Genomic DNA, 22752 nt, shown 5'->3' on the forward strand with positions numbered 1-22752 from the left:
ATGTGATGTTCTTTGGAATATTGATGGTTAAGTCCTCTGCAGCCCATATGGCAGAGAGCAAGATAGGGGATGCCAACCTGAGGCTAGACAAGTGGAAGGATACTTCTGTCTCTGAAAGACCTGCTTCCCAACTTGGTCCTGCCTGATCCAACAAGTGAACCATGGTGATTTAAGGGGTAACCATGTTTAATATGTATAAATGAATCCTATCTGTCCTACCCTCCCTCCCATCCCATTCACTGAGGGTGCAAAAATCATGAAACATTGAAATGACTCTTAAATCTCCAGACTCAGAGAAGGGGGCCAGAATGTTTTCAAACAATGCTGGATGTTCCAGTTTGCTAGCTGCCAGAATGCAATATACCAGAAACGGAATGGCTTTTAAAAAGAGGAATTTAATGAGTTGCTAGTTTACAGTTCTAAGGCTGAGAAAATGTCCCAATTAAAGCAAGTCTATAGAACTGTCCCATCAAAGGCATCCAGGGAAAGATACCTTGGTTCAAGAAGGCCAATGAAGTTCAGGGTCTCGCTCTCATCTGAGAAGGCACATGGTGAACACAGTCACTGTTTCCCCCTCAGCTGGAAGGACACATGGTGAGCACATTATCATCTGCTAGCTTTCTCTCCTGGCTTCCGGTTTCATGAAGCTCCCCGGGAGGCATGTTCCTTCTTCATCTCCAAAGGTTGCTAGCTCATGGATTCTCTGTTTCATGGTGCTGCAGCATTCTCTGCACTCTCGAATCTCCTTCATTCTCCAAAATGTTTCCTCTTTTACAGGACTTCAGAAACTTATCAAGACACACACAAATGGGTAGAGACATATCGTCACCTAATCCAGCTTAACAACCACTCTTGATTAAATCACATCTCCAGGGAGATGATCTCAGTTTCAAACATACAGTATTGAATAGGGATTATTCTGCCTTTATGAACTGGAATTTAGATTAAAACATGGCTTTTCTAGGGGACATACATTCTTTCAAACCAGAACACTGGATAAACAAATTGTGGTACATTCATTCTTTGGAATACTATGCAGTAAAGGAAAAGATTGAACAATAACTGCACACAACCAAAGGGATAAATTTCTTCATTAGAATGGTGAACAAGACTACAGACTGTATGGGCCTATTTGTATGACAATTCAATGACAGGCAAAATTAAACCATGGTGATAGGAATCAGAATAATGGTTACCTTTTGAGAGGATGGGCAAGGAGGGCTTCAGGCTACTAGGAATATTCTACATCTTGATTTGGGTTGTGGTTAATGGGAATACACTAATGTAAGGCATCATCATGCTGTACACTTAAGATTTGTGCATTTTACTGTAGGTATGTTAAATCTCAATAAAAAACACAACACACTAAAGCACAGCAGTTTCCTTCTCCTACTGCTTACTGGTTTGCTCCTTCATTTACTGTCAGGCTACAAATAATTATTATATGCCTATTATGTACCAGGTTTCTGGGTTGTATGTAGGAAATTTTAAAAGTAAGATACAGCTTTCAGTTTTTTGTCCTGTGCATAATTTCATTGTTTATCTTTGGTTCAGTTCAAACTGGTTTGGTGACCTCAGAGTGACTTCTAAGTCCTGTTGCCTTTCAGCATTAATTAAAAACCACAGAGGCATCTGGACCCTACTTTGCAGTAAAATGCCTTTTCCATAGCTCAAAGCAAGGTTTGTTTTTGTTTTAATCTGGGAGTGTTACAAGTCCAACTGAGTTTCATCATTTATCTCCTGGCAGCTTTATATTCAGGGAGCAATAACTCCATCTGAAGGCTATTTAATGACTACCTAGCACCACCCTGGGAGCAATAGACCAAGGCCCTTTTCCAGATGCCACATCTTAAGACTTTCAGCTGGAGAGACCTTCACTTCGGTAAATTCATTTGGACTATTTTAAATCAGGATTTGGCCTTCTTACTCAGAGGCAAGAAAAAAAAAAAAAGACATTCAGCTTGCTGCCTCCTGCACTTCTGGCTTTTAGCCATATGCTCATCTAATTTGTACTTTTTCAGACAGAGAAGGTTAAAAACTGACAAATGTAGCCCCAGGAGCACATAAGCAAAGTCTATGACAGGAATACTGAAAGCTACTCTAGAAAGTTATATATATATATATTTTAAATATTTTTATTTTCTTAAGTTACCTTCCGTTCCACAAAGTATAGCTATCTCTTCCTTCCCGGTTCCTGGCAGGTTCTGCGGCCTCGGGGTCCATGAGGCACCCAGCACTCAGTTGCCTTGCAGATCTGATTATACTTGTATACACTATACATTCCAGAACTGGAAAGCTGCATCATTAGATTTGATTTGCAATTTTTCTTTGGCCCTTGACGACAAATATGGTAAGAATTCCTTTGGGCAGTAACAGAAAGGCAAAACACAAAACAGTCTATTTGTGGGCTTGAGGCAGGCCACTACTTTAAAACAGGGCATGCCTCTCCTGCAGGACCTAGAGGGTTTATGTTTGGGGAGCAGAGCAGAAATAAGACATCTATAAGTATAAACAAAAATGCACAGCCATAAAATCAAGCTTTATCAAAATGACAAATATTTTAAATTAAAATAGCTCACTCCTAATTAAAAGGGGAAAAAACTGTTTTTGAGGCCCTTGCCCTGCTAGTACGGAAGAATGGCCTATCGGAAAATCCTGTACACCGGGTAATTCCACTACAGTAAGCTCTGCCATGGAGATTCAGTGGGTGAAGACGATAAAAACAGATTAATTTCTAACGTGGGTAGGCGCCGCTTCCACACATCTCAAGCAGGGTGCAGTTTGGCCTTCCCTCTCCCATCAAGAGCTTTATAGGCTCGGCTTGATTTAAAGTTGGTCTCAGCGGTCCTTTCAGGTTGCTTTCTAGGACCGCGGCTGGGTCACGCGAGGCGACGGGAGCGTGGGCACTTCAGGAGGAAAGCAGCTGACTGCTCAGCGTTGGGTTGCTGAAGATGAAGAGGGCCTAGCGTCCGGGGCGGGAGCTCCCAAGCGGAGTATGGAGCGGCTGGCAGGGCCGGAGGACCCGCGAGGAAGGCCTAGAGTGCCGAGCGTGAGGGCCCAAGGAACCGAGGGGAAGGCTGGGAGGTCTGCGCTGGCAGGCCGACGTTCCGAGCTGGGTCGGGGAGCCGGCGCGCACGATGCCAACCACCGCACGCACACCACAACTCCCGGCGCCCCACGCGCTCGTGAGCCGGGCGGCCCAGCGTGCACTGCGCGGGCGGCCTGACAGCTGGGAGTTCTGCTGCAGGAGGGCCGCTAACACCCTTCTCATCCTTCCGCGTGTGAGCCCTCAGCAAGTACTTCCCCCTTCATTCCGACTGCCGGGGACCAACACGGTGAACCGAAAGCGGCCTCCTAAATCAACCCCGTAGAATCTGCGCCAGCCAATGAAAGCGAGAAGGCCAAGGCCACGTGATAGTGGCGGGGCTGTGCTGTGGCGGCTCTCTGATCTCTATGGTTTTCGCGGCTCGCTAGAGGGTGTGTGGTCCATTGGAGGACTGCCTCTTCCTCCATTACCTCACTGCCTCCCGGGGCTGCTGGGATAGCGGAAGACTCGGGTCCCGGCTCGCTCAGTCCTCCAGCCGCTCGGGGAATACCTCCAGCCGCGACTCCCGGCCGCCGCCGCCGCCGCCTCCGCCCGCTGCCGGCCTTTTCGTCCCGCCCCGCCCGCCCGTCAGTGGGCCCGCTTCTCTCGGGAGCCCCCACCCAGGCACATGGCTCCATGAAGCAGCAGGAGGAGGAAGAGCGCGAGAGGTCCCGTCCGCCCCGGCTGCGTCTGGGCCAGAAGAAAAGGTGGGAAACTCGGACTGCGCCGCGCCGGGCTGCCCCTTTCTCTGCGCCGGCCTCTTCTCCCAGGCGAACTGGGGGCTGTCGGAGCGCCGCGACCCGCCGGCCCTGGGGACTGGGCGCCGGCTCCCCGCGGAGGGCCAGGCGGCGTGGGGGAGGGGTCCGGGCGGGTCCTCACCGACAACAAGGGTCGTGGGGAACCGCGGGGGGCGCCGGGGATGGGGGCAGCAATTCCCGATCCGGGCCGCGAGGCGAGGCTCTCGCCTGGACTCCCTCCTGGAAACAGTCTTGGGTCGGTGGAAAGTTTGGGGGTCTCCGGCGCCGCCTGGCGGCCCCCGTCCCGCCGCCCCCTCCCCCGCCCCACGTCTGGATTCCACCCCCGCGGCTCGGCCCTTGTGGCTTTACCGGTCGCTTCTTCTTCTCTTCAACTTCACCCAGCTCCCAGCACTCCTCCACCCCTTTTCCTTACCTTTAGCCTTTTTCCTCTGCCTCCCTTGCCCCTCCCTGCTCCGGCCTCTTTCCCCTCTTGATCTCCTCCTCTTGCCTAACTCTCTCCTCGCACACGCACTTCCTCCTTTTTCTTCCCCCCAACCCCACCTCAGTCTTTCTTTCCTTACCCACCGTAGCCCTCCTTTCCACCAGCCCTCCACCCTACACTCAGGGTTTTATGCCTCTCTCCTGCCAGACTGGGTTTTGCCCTTCATTCCTTGTCCTCCTCCTCCCCTGTCCTGATCTGAACTCCTCTCTTTGCCCGCTCCCTCAGTCTCATCCCTCTGGGCCTATCCTCTTTCACTGCCCTATCCTAGGATGGAGTGGGTGGGGCCTGGAGTCTTCTGTTTACATCTTTGGAAATAGCTCAGTTATCCAGTACTAGGGGGAAACCGGGCCTGAGGAAAGCAGGTGGAGAGCAGTTGTCTAGGGATTTATCCAAGACGGAACATAAGGATGGATAGTTCTTACCACCCAGGATTACCTCCACCTGGGTAACATAGTGGCCTGCCCTCTGGGCTCTGACCCGGAAGTGATGTCCAGTAATTCTTCATCCTTTTTGTAGAGGATTTGGGAATATGTTTGCCTTTTGAAACCAGTGGATACCCTTGAAATGGTATATGCTGACTTAAGAGCAAGTTTCGATCTAAATTGGTGGTGGGGGAAGTTTTACTGTGTGTCTCATGTTCCAAGTTCAATAAAACCTTTGATCCTCAGTGTCCTTCCCTTTGGTGATGATGCCAAGGATGAGGTGACTCAATAGATGGGACTAACCATCACACTTATATTAGGATCCTGAAATGCTTGGAAGTAGGAAGGCCTGTTCTTCAGCTATTTGTTTCCAGAAATTACTCTGTTGGGTTCTGAATTTTAAAAGCTGTTTTACCCTCGCACCTTGATTTTGTCCATTCACTGCACTTGCATTGCCACCTTAGGTACAGGAAGAAGGAATGGAACCAAAAGGAAGAGAGTTCATTCCAGAGACAAAATAACTGCTCTCATCTGTGATAGCTGTTCTCCTGACAGTACAGAGTTTCTGCTTTCAGTGAGTATTACCTTGGATATATTTAAAATAGAATTTTATCACTGTTTTGGTTTAGACCTGTGCAAGGACTTTAGAATGTAGGTGCACTTAATTCACTTGAATTTTTTTTACACCTACGAGGGAGTCCTAATGTTGACTAAGTTCCTTTTACTTGCTCTCTTTTAAAATGACTTAAGTTGCCAAAGACAGTTTATTTTCCATAATCCCCAGAGTGACCTAGACAGCGATGAAGTTTGTTTTTTTTTTTTTTCTAGAGTAGTTGCTACTTCATGCTCACTAGGTCCATTCAACATGCCATCATCAATATAATGGACCAATGTGATGTCTTTTTTTTTTTTAGCATTTCAAACTAAATTTATTTTAACATTTGTTCCCCCTATTATTTATTTTTATTCCATATATTCTACTCATATGTTGACAAGGTAGATAAAAGGAGCATCACACACAAGGTTTTCACAATCATACAGTCACACTTTGAAAACTATATCATTATACATTCATCATCAAGCGATGAAGTTTTGTGCTTCCTTTGCATTCTAGTACCAAAAGGCTCATTCCCAACTTCCAGTTTTTTGAAAGACAACCAAAGAGCTTAGCCTAAAGGTTAATGCAGTTCTTGATCAAGATCAGCTATTGGGTCTCTTTCATATCGTTATAGTCTTTAGAGGTTTCTTGACCATTATGCCTAACGCCAGTATTCTACTGGAAACCCCATCACAGGTTTGGAATTAATTAGAATTCTATATGTAAACTTAAACAGAGTCCTGGAAAAAAGTTCATGACTACTGTATCTGCTCCAGTTTATCAATGATATTTATGGTAACATTTGTAAGATGAGTTCTTCAGGTGCCTCACATCTCCGTGGACTGTCAGCCCCCCTGTGAGAGAGGCAGGGAACAAATATTTTCATCTCACAAATGAAGGAACCAAGGCCCAGAAGGATCTGGCACCTCATAGGAGGCCCATAACAGGACTTTTGACTTGCATTCATGTTTTTCTTACAAGGAATTGACATGAAAATGCATAGTTGTGCACATTTTTATAAATCTGTTAATTTAGAAAGCAGTTGTATAGGTAGATAAGTATTTTGTGGGGCAAGTTTTCACATACCAAGAGTGTAGGGTATGTATATATGTGTGATGAGTTTCAAAAAGAGAGAAATGATGGTTTGAGATGGTTGCCAGAATGTTTGTGGGTTTTTCATCTGAGTATTTCTTGGAATAGTTCCATAAGTAGGCCAGAATTATAGCTCAGGTGCCATTTCAATACCCATAGTATCATGATGAAATTGAATTTCAGTTCATCTCTCTGTGTCACAAAGGAAACAACAGTCTGTTCCCTTCTGTGGGAAGTGTAATTTGAGCAAACATCTAGACATTAAATGATAACTGAAGAAAACGCAGAGAATCCCTTTTTTGCCTTTTTCCCACCTCCCAAATCCGTTTTCTTTATTATGAGGTCATGTCCTCCAATAAGTTGTTTTGAGACTTGTTTTCAAAAGGTAAATCTAAATTCTTTTTTTCAATCTCTAGGCTTTTCTAGATATTTTAATCAGGTTAATATTAGAAATCAACTCCTACCTATTGTATCTGATACAGTTGTTTCATTAATACTAAATGTGTATCGAGACAGGTTTAATCTCTTTTTAGTGTTAGTCTATAAACTTAAATGAGGATCCCAATAGAATAGAACTCAGTACAACTCACACACAGCCCAAGATTCTTTCTTTAAATTTTCTGACATCTCAATGAAAAGAACAGCAGGTGATTTGTTAGTAGTCGTTGGTCTCCAAAGAAGAAAAACAGCAAGGTCATCAGAGTAATAATCCATGTTAATAATATGATGTAAGAATTCTATTGAGGGCGTTTATTTCTGTAGAAATTATAAGACCTCAGAACAGGTTATTTTTGGAAGTAATCCTACTTTTATCAGTAGAGGTAGTGGTGGTATATCAGTAAGAGCACTCTCAATAAAAAGCAGCTATATACCAAGAAACTGCTTCATGTTTTACTCATTGAGTACTCCTAAGGAACCCTCTGGTAGCAGAAGCCCCGGGCCCCTCAGAGATGTGATAACTGCCTGAGATTTCTCACATGGCCCATGCCTCAAAGTTGGCATTTGATCCTAAACTGTCTCTCCCCAAAGCCTGCATTCTGTCTAGTGGAAGATGGAAGCTACTCTGGGAAGAGATCAGCTCATTTTCAGTGGACATTGTAGCCTTAGAAGGGACCCACAATGAGGGAGGTAGGCCCCTACCTGGCTGGTCACCTCAGTCAGGGTACCCTTACATCCTCCTCTCAATACTATACCTTGTTGTATAAACAAGTTTATGAGAAAAGTTTGTATTAATCTGTGAAATCATAACTTGCCACCCATGCAAATAAATGCCCCAGTAGGTAGCCTTTAAAACACCCCCTCATTCAAAAAGGGAAAAAAATTATTCTCAGGTATAGTTTAGATCACAAAGCCTGACAGGAAAGACTTGGGCTACCTTGACTTAAATGAGAGCAAAAATTGTCCCCCAGTTATTGCACTGGAGGTCAAGTCTTGACCTGACCATTTATTGATAAACTTCAGCAGTGTAAATTGGACCTAGGCATGAATTTGGGTGGTAATCAGCCTGATTTTTACAATGAATTATCCACATGGACTGTCCGCTTTGCTGTGAATGTTCAGGCACCCACTCCTTTGGACTGAGTAGAGTTGGAACCACTGATAAGGTAGGTCCTTGCAATTCTATCACCCTCAGTTAAGAAGACCCTCTATGATCAGCACCTCATACCCAAGGAATTAAAGATCAGACTGTGCCACAAGTGTTCTGCTTACAAAAAAGACAAACTCCAACGGAATGACTGGGAGATAATGCAGAGAATTTCTTGGTGGAAACCATTTGTCAGTCAGCATTTTTTCTTTTCTTTTGCATGCCTACTGTGTGCAAGGCACCGTGTGAGGTGCTAGGAGAGAGAACGGGAGAGCAGTCAGCCTCCAAACTGAAGGTGAGGCCAGTTCAGTGCTGGCTGGGATTTCTAAGTGCTACTGTAAGCCACCCGACCCAAAACTGCAAAGCCTGCTCGCTGTCCCCATGTGGAGGGAGAGTCCCGCTTCTTTGGCCCCTGCTGTGGACCCTAATGAATTCAGTACCCCCTCGATGTGTTGATGTCAGGTGAAGGGGAGTGAATCTTGCAAGGACCAGGAAGACTGATGCAGCAGCATTACTGAAGAGGATGTGGTGGTGTTTTCAGTGCAGTGGAAACCCTTGTCTTTATTTGACTCATGCTAGTTTAGGAGACTGGTGTGGTTCCAGGGAAAAGGTAGCAGCGACTTTTGTTATTTCCTCCAGCCTTTCAACAAAGTGTGGCTACTGGCTCCATCTGGTGGAAATCCGCCTGTAATGAGTTCATTCCGTTGATTGTTCTGAAGTGAATTGTCATGAGCTCACCACTGCTGGCTCTTTTTATATAGCTCTGGAGTTGAGTCACAGTGAGGGAGGGTCTTGGTGATATAGATGCTGTGCCTTTTATAAAGTCAGGATTTTTATCCTTGATTCTGTTTAGTTATTTCAGATGAAAAGTTGACTTAACAGTAATTATTAAGTTACTTGTACTGTGACCAAAAGATTGTAAATTGTTGGTATTTTTTGTGAGCTTCTGTGGAAGGGTAAGAACAAATTCATAAAGTTTTTACAAGAGACGGATTAGGTCATTGGGTAAGGTAATTATTTTTAGCTGGTCAGACAGATGGTTGTTTATTGTATTAAAATGCTTCTTTATTGGAGGTTATCTTACCCTCTTAGAGGCCGAGCCTCTCTAACAAGTGATCGTTTTAGGGCAGTCCTGGGAACTGAGTCTCAGACTACTTGTTTGTTGGAGCCTGGTTAGAAAAGTCTCAAACCTAAGCAGGAAACTTTTAATGAAACCGTGGTAGTTAGTGGTTCATGTTGTCTAAGAAACCTTTATTTACTCCCAGCACCCCGATTCATATTCTTTACCTGTAGTTCATTTAATATTTGCTTTATACTGAAAGTTAAGTGAAATATTGACCCCCTTAAAATATGTCTTCAAAGTAATTCAGTAGGAAGAGGGGAGACAGAGTTGAATTGGTGGGGTGCAGATGAAATAAGACTGTATATGTTGAAGTTTGTCTCTTCAAGGTATTGGGTCCTCTGGGTTAATTTCTATTTTGTTTATGTTTGAAATTTTCTGTAGAGCTAAACTTAATGGGATACGTTTTTCAAGAAAGGCCTTCTCTGTATTTTTTTTTTTTTTTTTTTTAAAGAAAGACAGAGAAGGAAGGAAGGATGGAAGGAAGGAAGGGAGGAAGAAAGGGAAACATCTTTATTTTTATTATATTTTGTTTGTTTGTTCGTTTCTCACATGGGCTGGGGCCGGGAATCGAACCGGGGTCCTTCGGCATGGCAGGCAAGCACTCTTGCCCGCTGAGCCACCGCGGCCCGCCCTTTTCTCTGTATTTTTGATGCAGAGTTTCTAACTCTGCCTTGGTCACTAATTGAGGATATTGATTGAATTGTTTTCCTGGTGGCCTCCAGAAAGATGCTTCATAGCCACTGGGTTTGGGTTGATTTTTTTTCATTTCCAATCATGGTTTGGATGGGTGTGGGTGATTTTAAGTGTCATTCATCACTTGATAGATCAGTTGTGATCAGGTCCCACTGCAGCTCAGTGGTTATGTGTGTTGCATGGACAGTCTTCTAGCCCTGAGTTCCTCTGCCTTGGCACAATTTGAAATCCCCTCTTGTCACTCCGTTTTGGGTATCTGGCCCATCAAGTCGCTGGTGTCAACTGCTAAGGAACACCCAAGTCAGTGCCACCAGTGAGTGGCATGGGCTTTTCCTGAGGGAAGAGTTGGGCACAGGGATAGTGAGCATGAAGGAAGATTTTGTTTTTAACCTTTATGTGTGTCATCCCTGATGGATCGCACTCCAGCTGGCCCTGTTAAAACTCCATCTCTCTGGACATAAGTCCTGCTGCTTCATCTGACCCTACCCACAGCACTGTAAGAGGTGAAAAGTCAATTGAGAACTCAGGCCAGTGTCCACTGTGTAGACCCTAGGCAGTGGTGGGGACTGAGGATGTTCAGGTGGCACCTACAGTTTTGGCTTCGGGATTCCATTTTTGTTGACAAGCTCCTACAAATTATTGGATTAGTTTTTAGTATACTCTAGTATGTTTATTTTATTTTATTTTTTTAATCACACCCTTAATCTAGTGGGTACTATCAGCAGGTCTGCTTCTTCCATATGATGAATATGGTGGACATATGATGGAGGCGATGTGGCATTGGGCACGTCGTCTTGCTTGTACGTGCCTGAGCTTCCTCGCTTATAAAATGGTGCTGACGTTGGCTGTCCTTTGAGGGTTTGGGGGATTCACTGCAGTCATGTTGGAAGGACACCTGCTCCACAAGGGTCTACTCTGAGCTGAGCCCACAGCCAAGGCCTGGCCCTGGAGGGAGCTTCTGTCTGGGAGGGGATAAAGAAACAGAGCATCCAGGCCCAGTTTTAATCACTTTGCAGACTTTAAATTTATTTAACCTCTGGGAGAAGAGGGGTGGGAACTCTGTACATGCTGCACGATTTTTCTGTAAACCTCCATCTGTTCTAAAAAAATGAGTAAGAAAATACAAACTCATTTAACTCTTAACAGTCCCATAGGCCGGGTACCACTGTTATCCCTGTGTTGAGGAAGCTGAGTCAGAGAGAGCCCATTCTAGGGAAACGAGGATTTGAGCCCAGCCCATCTTGTTTTAGAGGCATTTTTAACCAGGACCTTATGCTCCTTCTGTATAAGGCTTTTCTTAAAAGGAAACCCCTCTTGTGAGATCTTACTTTGAAGTATCTAGGATCCATTTTCCTGATTCTGTGTAGAATTTACATTTTTCTGATGCCCACGAAAGCTATTAGTATTATCTTTTTTTTTTTTTTTTTTTTTTTTTTGCATGGCATGCACCGGGAGTTGAACCTGGGTCTCTGGCCTGGCAAAAGCTATTCATTTTATCTTGGGCTTTTTAAGGAAAAAAATTGAGTAGAAGAATGTCCCATCTCCCCTCCTATCATCAGATGGGATGTGCTGGCCCCTTGCCCTCCAATTACTGGTCGTGTTGTATCTGTCCACTGTGCAGCAACAGGGCAGACATGGTTACCTCATAAAAGAACTGGCGAGCATGGGTCAGTGGGTGAATAAAGGTTGCTATTAGTTGCAGTTTTTGTGTATGGGGTCTTGCAGGGTTAGAGACATGTATAGAAATTAGAGTGAATTCAGAGGAGAGCCAACAAGTAATTAAGTAAGGTGTTGGAGGACTGTGAAGACAGAAAAGGTAAGCCTTGTGTTCTCAGGTGGGTGCTTTTCAGAATGGCAGCTAACTGTGTTTGTCTTCACTTAGGTTCTGGGCTGAAATTATGCAGAGATGTAGGTGAACATAGAATAAATGTAGAAAGGAAGTGGCTAACAAGGAAGGGTATGAATATGGACATTCTGGAGTTCTTTAAAATGGAGATGTTTCGACTGGGGCCTCCAGGTAAAGAGACCAGCCCCAGGAGGAGACTGTCTGGGTATTTCCTCATACAGCTTCCAGCCAGCTGCTGTCCCAGTGAGTTCTAGAGTGAGGGAGCTGCTGGTGGCCTGCTGTCATTGCATGATCATAAGCTTTATGGAAAATAAAAAGCTGTCCCCTTTTAGCAAGAGGCTAGGAGTCCCCAGCTTGGCACTCGCTGTCTTCTAGCCCTTCTTCTAGTGACCAGGTGGCCAGAGCTTCAGTGGGAAAGAGAGCTTGATGACTCTTACCCTCTCTGTGCAGGCCCTTTTTCCTGTTAACTAACCATTCAAATTAATGCTTAACTATTCTTTTTTTGGTTAAGGTTCTGCAGCATTCCAGACCTCAAGCACTGTATCAGGATGGGAAAAAGACGTTGTGTTCCTCCACTCGAGCCCAAGTTGGCAGCAGGCTGTTGTGGGGTCAAGAAACCCAAATTATCTGGAAGTGGAACGCACAGTCACGGGAACCAGTCTACCACTGTGCCCAGCTCTAGTTCAGGACCTCTTCAAAACCACCAGCATGTGGATGGCAGCAGTGGACGGGAGAACGTGTCAGACTTAACTCTGGGGCCTGGAAACTCTCCTATTACCCGAATGAATCCCGCATCGGGAGCTCTGAGCCCACTTCCTAGGCCCAATGGAACTGCCAACACCACCAAGAATCTGGTGGTGACTGCGGAGATGTGCTGCTACTGCTTTGACGTCCTCTACTGTCACCTATATGGCTTCCCACAGCCACGACTTCCTAGATTCACCAATGACCCCTAGTGAGTAGCTCAGTTACGGGGACAGTCAGGAAGGCAGGATGGCATCTGCTGGGGTCATTCTCTTGAGAGGGCCTGCTGCTTTAAAACATTTTAATGTCATTTGGGCAAGGGGCAATGGGAATAGAATGACAAGAAATGTCCAGACAAAATTTAGAGCATCCACTGGATTGGGTAATGGAAGAGGACCATTATGTGTTACATGTAAAGAACACTGGAACTTTTTATTTTTGCTTTCAGGAGGTGCTTTTGAAGTATCCACTGACCTAAAAGCCTTCCTCCCCTCTTACAGCTACACTGAGGCTGTGCATGGTTCAATTGGGCAGGGAACAGAGGGCATATGAAAAAGTCCCATCTCTCTGAGATAGCAGATAACATGCACACAAAGCTAAATAGTAATTCAGGGAAAGTGACTTGCATGGGATTGTGTCAGTAGAGAAAATGTGGAAGAAAATGTTACAGGTTTTTCGGAAAGGCTTGCCGCCTGAGCAGGTGGTGGTTCTGAGCCTGGTTGGGACTGATGAGGTCATTCATGCAAATGAGGGACACAAGTTTGGAAGAGTAGATGATGGTCCCAGCAGGGAGGCTTTAGCCTATTGTGTCTGATGTGTTACCATCCTGCAAGTGATGGAAGTCTTGAGGGGTTTTTGAGGAAATTTTGGACCAGCAACTCCAGTTGTTACTGTTCAGGTGTTTTATTGGAGGGAAGAGATGGGGAATTGGGGTATAAGCTGAGAGCCTTTGTAACAGTGACCAAAAATGTAGATAACTTTTGAAACTTAAAGTAGCTTTTTAGAAATGATTAACTCAATCTAGAAGGGCATAGGAGTATGGGATAGGGTAGGAATTTCAGAAGGTGACAACCCTGTAACCTTTTTCTAAAAAATCTGTCACCATCAACCTGATGTAACCTAGTCAAGTGTGACTTTGGTCTAGATACAGAAAATGACAACTGCTAATTAAAACCTTTCTTGAGGAGACTTTGTTTTTTTTGTTGTTGTTTGTTTGTTTTTGTTTTTGCTAGAAATTCACATCGTGGGATGTATTTGTAGTTGTAATTATGGGTACAATGTGATGGTACAAACGAAGCTTGCTGGCCAGGCCAGGTGTGTCCTAATGAAGGCTGGAGCTAGAGAACCTGAATGATTGTTAAAAAAAAGAAAAAAATGGAGAGGAGAAAGGCATGTAGCAGCAGAAGAAAATAGCACATAAATGTGGTCAAACTGAATGAAAGTTATTTGCGTGGAACATAAGAAAGACAGCACAAAGAACCTTGCAAAATTTTCCTCTCCATTTCCAACTAGAAAGGCACAGTCCTTCAGCTAGCTGTCAACTCTGAAAACAGTGCTTGGGGGAATAACAGAGATGAACAGGGACAAAGCCAAAGGTTTTTGTTATTATATGTGATTAATTTGGGGTTGGAGAATGTTTTGTGTTTTTGCTTCTTTTAGTCCACTCTTTGTGACTTGGAAGACAGGGCGGGACAAGCGGCTTCGTGGCTGCATTGGGACCTTCTCAGCCATGAATCTTCACTCAGGACTCAGGGAATACACGTTAACCAGGTAATGATGCTAGAAATGAGGAATTGTAGATCACTTTGCTAGATTCGGAACAACTCCCTGACTGTATTTCTTCTGCGTGATCAATTTTGACTGTTCTCTCTGGTAATCACAAAATGTAGGGGGTTTCAATCTGGTGAGTCACGTAACAGTTTAGACATTTACTAGCACCCATTTGTTCATAGTCTAATTATTAGAGTTGACAGATAATAGATGTTTTCCGCACATTTCAAGAGTCACAAATATTGAGGCTCTGCACATGATATTAGCTCCCAACTCCAGAGCAGCCTCACTTGTGTTTTCTGTCCCCCTCCAGTGCACTTAAGGACAGCCGATTTCCCCCCCTGACCCGAGAGGAGCTGCCTAAACTTTTCTGCTCTGTCTCCCTCCTCACTAACTTTGAGGATGCCAGTGATTACCTGGACTGGGAGGTGAGAACAGCTGCATTTGGAACTCTGCATCTCTCGTTGCATTTGGGTTCGGGTTAGTACATGGTAATGTATCTCCTTCATTGAGAGAGAGGGTATGAGGATGGGAACCTGAGATTGCAGCCAGTTGAGGGGAGCAAAGGTGATGGGAAAAGTACTGCCATGTTAGGGCCAGGAAAAACGTGAAAGCTTTCCTGTATTCCTACCTTCCAATCCACTCTTTCCTATATCCTTTTACCATTGCCTAATAAATAGTTATGGAGATAAAGGAAAATATTTCAGATCTCCCTTGCAAAAGCCCTTGAGTAGCAGTTTTTATTAGGACTCAGATGTGAAGAACCCCCAAATTAAAACTTTATGGCATGTTCATTTAATGTAACAGGCCAAAGGTAAAATACTTTAATTGACTAGATGAGCTGTTTAAAGAATTTATCTTTAACCTTCATACTGTCAGAGAGGTGGCTAAATATACTCTCTCATTGTCCCTAAAGCTAATCTTTGGTGCCTCTTCCTGAGAGAGTTAGTTGTGAAAAGCATGATTCTCCTTTTCCCCAGACCTGAGATCAAGCTGGTTGAGGGGACAATGTCAATATGTATGTGAATGCCTGAGGTCCCATTAGAATCAGTAAGTGTCATTTACTTGATTGTATTTTCTGTAGGTAGGGGTCCATGGAATCCGGATTGAATTCATCAATGAAAAAGGTGTCAAGCGTACAGCCACTTATTTGCCTGAGGTTGCTAAAGAACAAGGTGAGCTGGGAAGCTATGATTTTATAACAATGTCGTTCCCTGTTTGCCAGTTATGGGGCAAGAAGATGAAGTATATCATCTTTTGGCCCGATGGCAACCAAGAACGGACACTTTTTCCTTCCTAACACATGTTGAATGCCTGTAGAGCCAATGGTGAACTCAAAAAAATGTAAGGGCTGGGAATAGGAAGGGGGAAAATACTTCACTTATTTGCCTACTGTTTTTATTTACTTTGACTGAATAGTTTTATTTCTTGGCTCCTTAAACTACAGTGGTAATTGTTGCACCCTCCAGCAATGAACTTTTACCATATTATAGAATTCATTGGAAAGGGAGGTTGCCTATGTCAGTGCAACATTAAACAGTGTTATGCTTGGAAAAGGGCAAAGAATAATCTCTACTGCTTTCTAAATAACTCAGTAGTTAATAAGTTCTTATAATGGGACATTAAAAAGATAGGAAGCAGGTTGGGCAAGTTTCTCTTTAAAAGAATATCTAGAAGAATACCTTTAAGTATGCATTCTGTTACAGAACCCAGTTTTCTTTCTCTCTTGGAATTAGTCTGTTTCTGAAAATAATATGTGAAACACTGTATTTGTTGGGTGTGAAGCTAAAATAGAGAAAACATTCGGTTTGGAATATCATTGAACTAATTATATGGAAAGGATTGCCTTGTTTCCCTTGTGGTTTTGTTTAAATTTCTTCAACAACAGGGTGGATTTGGCACCAAAAAAGAAAGCCTTTTGGCCACCTCTTTGAAGTCATATTCTTACACATTCTGTATAGGGAAACACATTGTAAGTATTTTTAAGTAGTGAGATGAGATGAAATTGGGTAAATGACAAATTTTGCCATTTGAATGTTGGTTGAGAAAAAGATTTTGGATATCTAGTGCAGTAATTTAGGGGCTGTTCTTTGCTTTTCAATTTTATGTGTTTGGTTTTATCCATTAAAAACACAATATATGTAGATGTATAACTTTTCCTCTCCTTCCTAAAGAACTGCTTCCTTCCATCCAACTCTTTCTAATAAAAAACAGGATTCTTAGAAGTCATCCAACAAGGCCACACAAAAGAGTAAAAGCTGTGGACTGTGAATGCTTTTCTTCCCACAAGGTGGCCCTGGGGCCAGCACTAGGGCAGAGACTGGTCTAAGTTGGGACCATGTTTGCTTATAGACACTTGTACTTGGGTAACATCTGACAGGAGTGGGGAGCTGGGGGCAGCCATTGTGGCACACGTTGGGCTGCCAGCTCACATTTCAGAGAGTCCTCTTGCACTGTCACAGGCAACAGGGGCTCCAGGTGCCTATGAGCCCTGCTGGGGTTCCCTCAGCCCCATGGAGCCTTGGCTGCTTCTGGAGTCCCATTTCTCCCTCACCCTGATAATGCAAAAAGGTCTCCTGTGGGACTGTTTGCTGACCTCAGTGTGGCCTTTCCTCTCCCCAGATTGGGATCAGATCCAGACAATAGACTCCTTGCTCAGGAAAGGTGGCTTTAAGGCTCCAATTACCAGTGAATTCAGAAAAACGATCAAACTTACCAGGTAAGGCACCGTCTTCGTTTTCCTGGTCATTTTAATTTAATCGGGTTTGATGGGAGATAATTTTGATGGAAAGGGAAAGGGAAAAAACCTCTCCACTAAGGTCCCTAAACTAAAGAATCGGGTGAGGTTTGAGCTCTGAGGAAGCAGTAGCAGCAGAGGCAAAGACTGTTCCTCAGCACCCTGTGCGTCCCTACAGCTGAACTGATGCCAGAGTCGGAGCAGGAGGCAAATGACTTTGCCAGACCCGCTGGGTTGGGGGCTGAGGGCGAGGAGTGGCATGAGGAGAGAAGGCCATAAGTGTAGAAGTATGGAGTCTATGAGGTGCTGTCTCGCAGCACCTGCAATCAGGTAGCAACGGGTGCAGGCAGCATGCTGACAGAATAGTCCATAAGTGCTTTTCACAGAAAGGGAGAAGGAAGCATGTGGACTGCTGTGGGACGAGTACCTCCATTAGAAGACCTCCTGAGGCAGTAGTTCTACGTCCCAGCTCTGCCACTTACCAGCTGTAGGACCCGGGCATTTCTTCAGCTGTTCTGACCCTGTTTCCTCCTCTGTAACTGTGAGCAAGAATGTCTTCGGGTGGTTTCAGGATGAGATCAGGTGATGGATGTAGAATTTCTAGGCCAGGGCCAGGCACCATTGTAGGTGAGCAGTAGCCCTCAGTGCTCTTCCCTTTGTTGAAATAGGAAACACTGAGAGGCTCAGCCTCTGTGGCACCCTCACCTATAAGATGCTGATAATCATGTACTAACCTCTCAGGTCTGCTTGGAAGATAACCCAGTATTTTTGAAATGCTTTGGATTCCAAAAAAAAAAAAAAAAGAGAGAGAGAAAGAGAGAGGAAAAGAAAGAACACTCTTCAAATACAAAGCATTATTATTATTATTATTATTATAATTTATTTGAACAGCCATTTCCCTGTCAAAATTCAGGAATAATCACCTTGCAGTGGAGGAGTGATTTCAGTGGGAAAGAGATGGCTCTGGGTAAGGATTGTCACACCCAGCTCCTGTGGTCTGTAGTAGGCTCCATAGGTTTGTAACACCCCATGCTTCGCATCCGACTCATGGCTCTTTCCAAGAGCAAAGCCAAAGTGCTCTGAATTCTGTTCTGGTGACCCTGTTATATGACATATTCATCCGGGAATTGAGACCCGTCCTGTGTAGCCCCAGGATCCTTTAACCTGCTGCATCAGAATTTGACCCAGAATTAGGTATCTGTGCCCCTTTCAGTTGTAAGTAACTTGCTTGTTGCTCTTCTGCAAATCGAGGTACATACTGTTGCATTGCTGTCAAATTTATCACATTTTAACCTGAAAGTAGATGTGCAGTTTAAACTGGGCTTTGGTGTAACCATCTTCCAATATTCCACCTGTGTAATTTGACACTGAAATTCTTCATCCAGATCCCAGCAGCAGATTGCTTAAGAGCAGCCTGATGATAAGCTTATGTAGATTTTAAAGGTGGGATGTTCTGAAAGTACAGTCTCGGGTGTGAATTGTGATTGTGCTTTTTCATCTTGTTCATTCGTAATAACAACATTGTTTTCTTGTGCTGTCTTTCATTTTTTGTAATAAGATTGCTCTTGGTCTTCCATTTTTATCCTTTCAAAATGTGGAATAAGCTTTTGGCTTTCTCTGCTCTGTGACTCTACCAAATGAATTGTTGGGGTTCTTGATACCCTTTTCCTGTTTGTTCCTACAGATACCGAAGTGAGAAGGTGACAATCAGTTATGCAGAGTATATTGCTTCTCGTCAGCACTGTTTCCAGAATGGCACTCTCCATGCCCCGCCCCTCTACAATCATTACTCCTGACACACGGCTGCATGACCAGTCCCACCCCCCCGTGGCCACCAATGGCTATGACATCATTGGAGCAGATGCCTCCTCTTCCTGGTCCAGTTACTTCTATTACTGCACCATTTTATGATGCTAGCTTCCGTTGCCAAGTCTGCCTCCAGCTGACTGAGGGGAATGGGGTTACATTGAATGAAAGAGAACTTGAGGGGCCCAAGCCTTATCTCAGCCTTTCCTCAATATGGGGTTCAGTTGGATTGGGGCTCCTCCACAATTGGTAAGAATTGCTATGTGGGTTTAGAAGACCCTTGGCATGTAGGTGCCACTGGTGATTCACTGCATGCATGGTAGCCACACAGTGGAAGGTGGAATTGATGATCTCTGAAGGCTGACCCCCACTCACACACCCCTACTGCCTCCCCAGAGTAAGGAGGTATATTCTTCTGGCAGTCTGGGCAACGGAGACCAACAAGAAACATTTTTAGGTTGTTTTAAATTCCTTTTTTTAAACTTCCAGTTTATTGCGTACCAAGAGTTGATCACAACCTCCATGTTTCATAAGTGGACGCCATGTTAGGGTTGACTGTGGGCACCACTAGTCCTTTGTGGCTCCTGGACAGAGACCCACATCAAGATCGGAAGCCCTGCGGATGGCGTGGCAGTTCCCATCACGGCTCAGTATGCCGCGAAGGTTTTCACTCATCTCGCTCTCAGCTGTCAGCTGGCGTTTCTGACACTCCTCCTGCATCGAGTCTCTTGGTATTGTCAGCTCTGTTGTGTCGCCTGCTGAGGAATGGAGTGGAGGTTCCCCCAGGAGGGCCTGATGGCATCACTGCACACAGGCACCAAAGGAGCAGTCTCTGCCTGACCACCAGGCCACCTCACTCCTCCACTGGTAGCAGTGCCTGTATCCGGATCTAGGTTCTTGGAAGGCATAGAGGTTCAGACAAGCAGTGGATTTGGGCTTTATGAGACACATGGCCTAGGAGAGAATCCAGGGTCTCCAAGATTCTTTTCAGGCAAACAACCCGAGGGACCTTTAAGTAGGGGAGTTACTTTTCCTAGCTTGCCTGTGGAAATGGGAAAACTGTTGATGTATTAGTCCTTTACAGGACTTTAGAACAAAGCTGTGTGATTAAACAAGGTAAATCTTTATCTTGCCTCACATGCTGGGAACTTTCACCCCACCGGGCAAATTTCCAAATAGCTCATTTTATTCTAGATCATTCAAACTTTTTCATGGGACATATTTCCCTTTCCCACTGTTGCTGAATTCCAAGTATCTGTCAGCAAGTTTCTCCTCCCTCTTGCCTATTCTCCATTCATTTGTTGGCAAAGTTCTTAGAACCAGGGGACTTGGAAGATGCTTTGAAATGATTGTCACAAAGGCACTGCTACAATGATTCATAGAAAGAGGTGGCCAGTTGGAAGAAAGGATCCTAAGGATGATACACTGGTTTTCAACAGCATGATTAGAGAACTCTCAGAGTGGATTGGGTTCCAACCCAGTAAATACGGTGTTTTAATATAATTTTTCTAGTTTATGTGATGATGGTGTAGTTTTCCAAAATGGGCAAATATCCAAGTTGAGAGATCTTTCGAGTTTTCTGCCAAGAAAGGGGTGGGGGGGGGTAGTGGGGGCACCATCTAAGAAACGACATGCTTGCCATTCTAGGCCTGGCTGTCTTATTTCTTGGAAGACGTGAGAAAGAGTGAGTAGATTAGCTGACATCATCTTCTGCCGTTCACAAGAATGTGGAAAGGGCAAGGGCAGGGGCTGACGTCACCAGGACACTGTATCATGTCACCCCAGGCTTGCTGTCAAGCTGGGTACTCACATCCTGCCACTTTTCCCTTGCAGTGTTAATGAGAACAAGTTTTGGAAGATGAAGGGATTGTTTTGTGATTTCCTGCTGCTGAGAATCGTAAATCAGTCTTGTTACAAACCAATGTGACAACAGTTCCTCTTAGGTGCCATGGATTGATGTCAGGGTGGTCGGTCAGCTCTGGACTCAGCCACCCACCTCCAATGTGTACAACAGTATCGACACATAGGGCTACACTCATTATTGTTCAAGTGTTCTATGTTAAGAGTTGTGTTTAATTTCTAAAGATTAAAAAAAGCAAAAAAATTGGTGCTAAACTTTCACCCCTGAGCACGCTCAGTGAGACTAGTCATGCAAGCATCTACAGTGCCATGCTCTTCAAGCCTATTTTTTCTGGTAGAATTGTTGCCCTATTTGTCTTCCCCAATGTAGAGTATGTTTTTTATTTTGTTTTATTTTATTGAGGGTGGGGTAGGATACCTGTCATTTAAGAAAATGAACAGAAGTTTTAGAAACCCATGAAATGGGGAAATAAAAATTAGTGCACAAGAATCGGGCTGATTTAAGCCCAGCATCACACTGAAATGGGCTCAGTGGTTTTTGGAGTGAAGAAGCCTTACTCCCTGCACATTCCCTCATGTTCCCACATAAGTCCACCAACAAAATTCTCCAGGTCCTCTTGGCCTTGTCCAGGGGTTATGGAAGTTGACCAAGGGAAAACGATCTGTCCTGCGAGGAATGGGCGTGAGAGTACTGGTCCAGTGGGGCCTCGTCAGGAAGCAGCCTGCAGGTGCATGGTCACAGTCACCTTGTGGGAACGTGGGGTAGGGGGCTCTCAGGAAAAACGCCAAGTCGGGGTCACCCTCGGGGCAGCTTTGCATAGGGAGATGACAGCTCCTAACTGGAACTGAAACTGCCTTCCATGTGCTTGACCAAAGCAGTGAGGAGGGTGGCCAGATATCTGTGGGGTGATTAGTAGGTTTAGGAAGAGGGAATGTGTTTTGCTTAGTGTTTCCTTTGTCCTTGGGCTGCTCAAGCTGAACAGTAGGGAACCACTGTTTTCCAGGAACCAGCTCAACTTGACTGGCCTGGTTTGGAGTTGGTGTCATCCCTAGCTGTGAGTGCCTTTTGGTCTGGAAAGTTGGTTTGTCTCACAGTACCCACAGCCAGGACATTCTCTCTCTCTAATTATGAATTGTCCTTGTTTTACATTAAAAGAGAATGTCTTTGATCACTAGAGTTTGTCGGTGTTGGATTGTTTCCACTGTGAGGTTCTTAAAACTTTCGCTTCATAATATTAAAGCAACTCATGTTAGGGAACCTTTCAATATGAAGGGATTGTAGTTGAGACATTACATATATTTTATTGTTTATAATAAAAATCATCTATACAAAAGAAGTCCTGGGTGTTAATATTTGCACAAGGTCTGTTTTCCATGATGTGTTAACATCTACAGTTTCACTAACGATGTTATTTTCTTTCGGAATTCTGGAACCTAGAAAGCTCTATGTTCTTTTTGTTTTCACTCTTATTTCCCTGAAGCAAGAGACTGTATGGCCTTCAGTACAAAGACTTCAGACCAATTCTTTGTATTACACTTGGTTGCCTCTTGGCTATATAACTTCAGAGTGCAAATCATTGAACTCTTTAATGAAGTATTGTAGAGAATAAATCAAAATGGGTAAAAAATTGTTCTTTGTCCTGCCTTTTTAAAAAAAAATGTGACTTGAATTATGTGGAATAATACAGATCTTATTTTTTTAAGATGGTCAACAATACAGTATTCAGACAGCATATTTTGTGTGGGGTTCATGATACCCGTATAACTAGATACTTTGTATATTTTTCTGTGTTTGGTGGCAATACCACTGGTTCTATTAGAGTCAACTTTCCTAAACCAGTGTTCCTGAACCCTCTGCAGTTATGTGTGGGTATGTGGATTTTTCTAGAAAGAGGGATCATAGCTTTCATTGGGTTTTAAAATCAAACTGACCTTTTTCAAAAAGTTAAAACTGAAGAGGAAAAAGCCGCTCAAATTTAACAGATCATTAGGTAACTCCTGTCATATAGGAATGGTCCGGCCTAAGGGGGAAAAAATTGTTGCTGCTGGATACCTCAAAAAGGATGAAGTGTCAATTTGGGAAAAACTGGCAAACAGTAATTTCTCTTAGCATAACAGCATTCATAAACTACTGAGGATTCTCAGTCTTTGG

The 22752-nt window shown here is 44.2% G+C and overlaps 1 protein-coding gene and 1 long non-coding RNA gene across 7 annotated transcripts; one reads left to right on the top strand and one right to left on the bottom strand.

The window, feature by feature from the left end:
* Nucleotides 1-375: 375 nt before the first annotated feature.
* Nucleotides 376-3640, bottom strand: LOC143677466 (uncharacterized). Its single transcript, XR_013172612.1, has 2 exons — nt 2153-3640; nt 376-788 (listed from the first exon to the last, which is right to left on the bottom strand). It is a non-coding gene; the product is annotated as an uncharacterized LOC143677466 (long non-coding RNA).
* AMMECR1L (AMMECR1 like) lies at nt 3212-21937 on the top strand. 6 transcript variants are annotated; one of them, XM_077153444.1, is made up of 9 exons: nt 3212-3792; nt 5211-5320; nt 12195-12638; nt 14087-14197; nt 14511-14625; nt 15282-15372; nt 16550-16675; nt 16820-16916; nt 18619-21937. In XM_077153444.1, the coding sequence occupies exons 3-9, from the start codon at nt 12232-12234 to the stop codon at nt 18728-18730; spliced, it is 1059 nt and encodes a 352-aa protein (XP_077009559.1). In that variant the 5' UTR covers nt 3212-3792; nt 5211-5320; nt 12195-12231; the 3' UTR covers nt 18731-21937. The 6 variants fall into 6 exon arrangements, with proteins under 6 accessions (XP_077009559.1, XP_077009558.1, XP_077009554.1 ...); XM_077153443.1 differs by lacking the exon at nt 16550-16675 and adding an exon at nt 8260-8316 and having other exon boundaries at nt 3645-3792; XM_077153439.1 differs by lacking the exon at nt 16550-16675 and having other exon boundaries at nt 3647-3792.
* Nucleotides 21938-22752: the final 815 nt, after the last annotated feature.

Source organism: Tamandua tetradactyla, chromosome 3 (assembly GCF_023851605.1).
Source record: "Tamandua tetradactyla isolate mTamTet1 chromosome 3, mTamTet1.pri, whole genome shotgun sequence".
Lineage (NCBI taxonomy): Eukaryota > Metazoa > Chordata > Mammalia > Pilosa > Myrmecophagidae > Tamandua > Tamandua tetradactyla.

Bases quoted from the DNA above. Each gene is read 5' to 3' on its own strand.
- AMMECR1L (XM_077153444.1), top strand. From the start codon at position 12,232: ATGGGAAAAAGACGTTGTGTTCCTCCACTCGAGCCCAAGTTGGCAGCA. The intron at 12,639-14,086 runs GTGAGTAGCTCA...TGCTTCTTTTAG, and splicing joins AGATTCACCAATGACCCCTA to TCCACTCTTTGTGACTTGGA. The intron at 14,626-15,281 runs GTGAGAACAGCT...TATTTTCTGTAG, and splicing joins GTGATTACCTGGACTGGGAG to GTAGGGGTCCATGGAATCCG.